Source organism: Trypanosoma conorhini (assembly GCF_003719485.1).
Source record: "Trypanosoma conorhini strain 025E chromosome Unknown Tco_14.4_contig_00461, whole genome shotgun sequence".
Lineage (NCBI taxonomy): Eukaryota > Euglenozoa > Kinetoplastea > Trypanosomatida > Trypanosomatidae > Trypanosoma > Trypanosoma conorhini.
Genome location: NW_021704548.1, coordinates 1 through 5,391, shown reverse-complemented (window position 1 = coordinate 5,391; position 5,391 = coordinate 1). Strand labels below are relative to the sequence as shown.

At 61.8% G+C, this 5,391-nt stretch overlaps 3 protein-coding genes across 3 annotated transcripts, besides 5 other annotated features; all 3 read right to left on the bottom strand.

The window, feature by feature from the left end:
* Window positions 1-267: 267 nt before the first annotated feature.
* Window positions 268-290: a microsatellite.
* Window positions 291-397: 107 nt separating this feature from the next.
* Window positions 398-421: a microsatellite.
* Window positions 422-673: 252 nt separating this feature from the next.
* Window positions 674-1,576, bottom strand: Tco025E_06661 (uncharacterized protein; the record flags this gene model as incomplete). The annotated part of the gene is made up of 1 exon (XM_029373536.1): window positions 674-1,576. One exon carries the CDS (start codon window positions 1,574-1,576, stop codon window positions 674-676), a length of 903 nt encoding a protein of 300 aa, XP_029226368.1.
* A 513-nt stretch (window positions 1,577-2,089) lies between these two features.
* Window positions 2,090-2,135: a microsatellite.
* Window positions 2,136-2,472: 337 nt separating this feature from the next.
* Window positions 2,473-2,509: a sequence feature (GA-rich).
* Window positions 2,510-3,245: 736 nt separating this feature from the next.
* On the bottom strand, window positions 3,246-3,740 carry Tco025E_06660 (uncharacterized protein; the record flags this gene model as incomplete). The annotated part of the gene is made up of 1 exon (XM_029373535.1): window positions 3,246-3,740. The coding sequence occupies one exon, from the start codon at window positions 3,738-3,740 to the stop codon at window positions 3,246-3,248; it is 495 nt and encodes a 164-aa protein (XP_029226367.1).
* A 38-nt stretch (window positions 3,741-3,778) lies between these two features.
* Window positions 3,779-3,848: a microsatellite.
* A 1,212-nt stretch (window positions 3,849-5,060) lies between these two features.
* On the bottom strand, window positions 5,061-5,391 carry Tco025E_06659 (uncharacterized protein; the record flags this gene model as incomplete). Its single annotated transcript, XM_029373534.1, has 1 exon — window positions 5,061-5,391. A coding segment is annotated over one exon (331 nt), but the record flags the coding sequence as incomplete, so codon positions are not given.

The window sequence follows — 5,391 nt, the reverse complement described above, 5'->3', positions numbered from 1 at the left end:
ATCTTAGACAATGTGAACATATAGAAAGAGAGGCTGCATGAGATATCATAAACAAAAAAAACGGAAAAGCAGATATAAAAGGAGAGAGTGGATGCACAGCTTGACGGCCGCGGTGCCGTGGCATTCTCCACCCTCCCCTCCCCCCACTCCTATTGCGCCGCGTAGGCGTGCCTGCGCACAAACACAGCCAGACACAGACGGAGGCAAACGAAAAGGCAGCAGCATAACGCCCTCGTCGCCGCCCGCACCCGCAGGAGTGGAGGGCAGCATACACACACACACACACACACGGCATCAGAGGCCCACACTGTAAACATAAAAAGAGAGGTGAGGGGGTGGGATGGAAGGACCCCTCGCTGCGGAGAGGGACAAACAAAAAAAGCACCAACAACAACAGCGCACGCACGCACGCACACACACAACATGAGCAGTGGCGGACAGCGGGAGCAGCTGAGCGAAGAGAGGCAAAAAACGCATATGCCCACATGTTCTCTCCTCTCCTCTCAGAGCTCCCACCGCGGGAATCGCGCCTCCACAGAAGTTTCTGTTGCACGCCTTGTTGCATGAACGACAGGCAGAGGCCCGAAGTATCCCTTCCTCATTCACCGCGGCGCCCCCCGCGGCCGCACACAGGGGCAGAGCGGCCTCAAAGCTTTACTCCTCCTTCCTCAAGTTAACATTCGCTGCGGCGGGAGGCTGGCGTGCCACAGGGCGTCGCTTCCGCCTCCGCCGCGGCCGCCGAGTGCTGGCTTTTTCGTCCCTCCTCCCAGCACTCGGGTGTCGGCGGGCCTACAGGGGAAGACGCGGCTGACTGCGCACGGCGCCCATCCTTCGCGGACGCCTCCCGCATCCACTCTACGGGCATCATCCCCTCAAAAGAGAGCCCCCGCCGCGCCTGCGCCCCTGGCACCGCGCCGTCACCGTCACCGCCGCCGTGGCCCTCGTCCACCAGGACAAACGTCGCGTCGCCGTCGGAGTGGGTGCGGGGAAGGTAGGGGGCAGGGGCCCCGTACACCGCCTCCGCGCTCGGCAGCGTCTCCGCGGCGTTGCTGTTGGGCGGCACCGACACGCTGGAGGAGCTCCGCTCGGCCTCCGCTTCCGCGGCAATCCGCTGGCGCGTGAGCCACACCAGGAGCAGCTGCAGCAGGTCGGGCCCCGGCAGTGCCTCCGGCGGCGGCGTCTCGCTCGCCCGCGCGCGCATCACAATGTTGGGAATACTCGCCATTGTCCCGTCCGTCTGCCGCAGGAGCTGGGGGCGCAGTCGCCGCACGTTGCGCTCCGTCAAGCGCTCGCCGTGGCCCGGGAGATGCAGGACGAGCGCGATCCCCTCGTACGCCTCGCGCCTATCGAGCAGGATGGAGACGACGCGGGAGAGGTGCTCGCGCCGCCAAAGCTCCTGCTCCCGCGCGTTCAGCGTCAGCCGCAGCAGCTCCCGCCGCTCAATCCCCCGCCGCCTGCGCCGCTCCAGCTCCAGCCGCCGGTAGTGGCGCAGGCAAATAAACACCAGCACCAGCGTGAGCACGAAGATGGTGCCGAAGAGCAGCGAGAGGGCAATCACCGACGCATTTTCAGTCATGCTGCCCAGCGCGGGGGCCTACGAGGCCGGCGGCGGCGGATAGAGGTCCTTCTTTTCCTCTTCTTCCTCCCACCCACACACCCCGTCGCGCAGTCCGCGGTGGGTTTCCCTACAAGTGCCTACGCACCCAGAAGTCAAAAAGCAACAAAAAGCAAAAGAAAAAAAAAGCACAGCGAGGAAGGATGAGGCGGAGGGCGGCGGTGGACTTGGGAGAGGCGTCGCCGAGGCGCAGGGGAGCGACCAACGGCAGGAGAAAACAACGGCAGCGACGCAACGCCGCGGCACGCACCTCACAGTTATTCGCGGTTTGTTAGCGTGCGTGGGAGGTGGGGGAAGTGGGAGCGGCCGAGCAGCAAGTGGGGTGGGTGAATGCGTGGATGCGGGAATGAGCACGCCGGGCTGAGGCCAGCGAGAGAGGCGTCAGGGTACAAAAAAAAACCGGCAGGAACTAAAAAAAAATGACTCATAAAAAAAAAACTACAACAACAAAAAAGGTCCAGGGAAGTATTGAGTAAAAAAAATGAAAACGAAAGGAAAAAAAAGAGCAGGAAACAAGAAGGCACAGATTCATTTTGCCTTTACTCGCCTGCTTGGACGCCAGGGGGCGGCCACACAAGAGACCCACACGCACAGAGCGAGAGGAAGCGAGTGCAGGAAGGAGGCGGTGTCTGCGGTCACGCCGCACCCCCGCGCAAAAAGGTGGTGGTGGTGAGGGGGAAAAACGACAACAACAAAAAGACACTGCGTCACACCCCTCTCCTCGCGTGCGCGTATTTCTCCGCCTCTCGCACTGCGTACGCGCCAGCCCACGGGCAACGCCGTGCAAGTCCCCTCCTCTCTTGGCTGCTTCTTTTTTTTTTTTTTTGCCTTGTCCTCTGTATTTTTGTGTGTGTGTTTCCCTTCTCCATCTCTCCCTCTTTCCCTCCCTGCCTCTTCCTTGCGCTTCTTGCTGCCGCACTTGCTTCAGCGGGCGGGTGGGGGGCCCCAACGCAACGACGGCATTTCCCCGCCGCCCGCCCCAGGGGGCCAGCAGGGCACCTCACACGCCGCGCAGGCAACGGCGATGAACCCCCCCCCCGAAAAAAAACAAGCAAGCAAAAGAAAGAAACAAATGCCGAGCACGCGGCAACACGTCCCCGCCTCTCTATTCCCCTCGCCCCGCCCCGCAGTACCTCTCGCATGACACGCCCAGCCCCCGCGGCGTCTGCGCAAAGCCCCGCACACCTCCCCACCCACATCCAACTTTACGCGGCAGCAAATTAAATAAACACGGCCATATATGTATATGCATACGCATAGAGCAATAGATTGAGGGCTTGAGGGGAAAAAGTTAGATGGGGGGTGCACACACGTTTATTTGCGCGCAAGGGAGGCCCAGCGCAAAGACGCAACAAGAAGAGGAAGAAAATTGGGGTTGTCCCCCCCCCCTCCTCCTTCGCTGCACTCGGCGACGCTGGCGACAGACAAACAGACACACGTGAAGTTGAGGAGAATTCTACGTGCGGAGACGAAAGGGAAAAGTTAAAAAAAGAAGAAAAAAAAGCCTAAAGGAAGGAAATGGAAGCGGGTGATGAACGGGAGGGGATGGGTGAAGCCGTTTTCGTTGTGTTACTCCCGCATCCTCCTTTCCGCCATCCACGACTGCTCCTGCTGCCGTTCCCGCCCCCTCTCACTTATCGCGCCTGCGGGCGAAGGAGGAGGTGGAGCAGGCGCCCGGGGAGCGCCGCAGCGCCGCGGCCGCGCTCGTCTTCGCGGAGGTTTCCGCCCCGGGCGTCAAAAAGATCACGAGATCGTCGCCGTTCTTCAGCGCTTCCGGCGGCGGCGGCGGCTCCGGCGAGGAGGAACGGCCCCGCCGCCGCCTCCCCGGCCCCGCCGGCGTGGAGGAGACGGCGGAGGCGGCGGAGTCCACGGAGGAGGCGCGCCCCGCCGCGGCGCCGGGGCGTGTCGCGGGCTCCCGCAAGCTGCTGATGACCCGCAGGAGCTGCGCCGCACGCTGCCGCTCCCGTTCCTCGTGGGCGGTTTGTCGGCGCGCGAGCTCCCGACGCTGCATGCGCCGGCGCACGGCACAGACGCCGCAGATGAGCAGCGCCAGCAGACCGGCGAAGCCGACCAGGATGAGGAGCACGACGAAGAAGCTAAGAAGAGTGTCCAGCCCCTTCGCCATCGCTGCAGGCACCACAGGCAGGCACACGCGGAGAGGGCAAAGCTAAAGGGACTGAGGAAGCGAGCGAGAGAAGAAGAAAAAGAGAAAGAGAAAAATAGAGAGCGAGAAGCCAGTCGGGGGAGGCGGAGGAGAGTGAAAACACACCCCACGCCAGAAGTTGCCGTCCCGCTGCACTTTAATTCCTGCTGCTGCGTGCCTCCCCGCACGACCCCACCGTGCCGCTGGCGGGCACAACAATGAAAGAAAACAACTGAAGTCCGCCCCCCGCAGCTCGTGGCAAAAGGAAACAGGGAGGGAAGCGACAAGAAACAGATGGGGACCGGATGGGCACAAGAAAGCGCCCACCCCAGCTTCCTCCTCCGCCCACTACACAGACAGAAACACATGGAAAATCAGGAGAACAAACACACGACATAATTCACCCTTCCGTCAGACTTGTTCTACACCAGCCGCCAGCCACGGCGCGGGTCACAGGCAAAGGGGCTGGCCATAGGGGCCTCGCACCGCTTCTAATGATTCTCTGCCCGCAGATTTGTACACAAGTAGACATATTTATACACATAAATAATAATATATCGGCACACACACAGAGAGAGAGACTATATATATATATATTCATTTAGACGCATGCGCGCTTGTAGGAGGCGGAGTGAAGGGCACACGCAAACCAATCGCGTGCGTCCCCCCGTGGCAGCACCCACGTCTACCGGAGGGAACTGACAGAATATAACTTGTGCGCGGCCGCCCCGCCCTCCCACCCCCAGCAAAAAAAAGAAGAATAAATAAAGTGAAATGAAACAATAAGTAAAACAAAAGCACAAAAAAACAATAAGTGACAAGCGAACTCAAAAACATAGCCAGCACACACACGGTAAAAAGACACACCTGACCGACGCTGTTGGGCTGAGGAGGAGGGAGGGGGGGGGGGGCGAGCAGCGCGCCAAAAGGGACGAAGGCCCCCCCCCTACCCCCAAACGTAAACCCACCCCCCGCTCCCCTCAGCGTCCGCAGCAAACACAGTAAAAAACGGGGGCAGCTCTGCTGGGAGCCACAGTGTCTCGGCTCCTTTGCTCACGCCGTCCCCCGCGCCACACCACGTTATTTGCGTAAACAACTGACATAACAAAGAAAAACGCACAAACACACACAGCACAGGCCTGCTCTGAGCCTTTAACTTACTGCAACTTTCACTGGATCCGCGGGGCCGGGCGTTGGCGACGGCACAGAGGGGCCGGTGGGGAAGGGAGGCAGCGGGCGGCCAAGAAAGGGCAAGCCGACACCACGCACTCGGTCGCTGCCACCGGAAGGCAGCAAAAGGCATCAAGGGCGCTGGCCCTCGCCCGGGGACTGCGAGGCTGCCCCAGGCCGCCCCTCCTCCTCCGACGCCGCACCGCCGCTGCCCGGGAGGTACGACGCCTCGCCGTAGACGACGTTGGCGGCGCGCAGTTGGTAGATCGTCCCGGGGAGGTGGCGCAAGCCGCAGCTGTCCGCGTCCACCTTGGGCAGGCCGCGGCCGCGGTCGATGGGCAAGCCCCGCATAACCGCCCCGGGCGCGGCCCGAGGCAGGACGTTCCCCTCCGCCGCGGCGCCGGGGCTGCCGAGGCGGCCAGGGAGCGCAAAGCAAGGCATCTGCTGCTCGCTGTGCACGCGC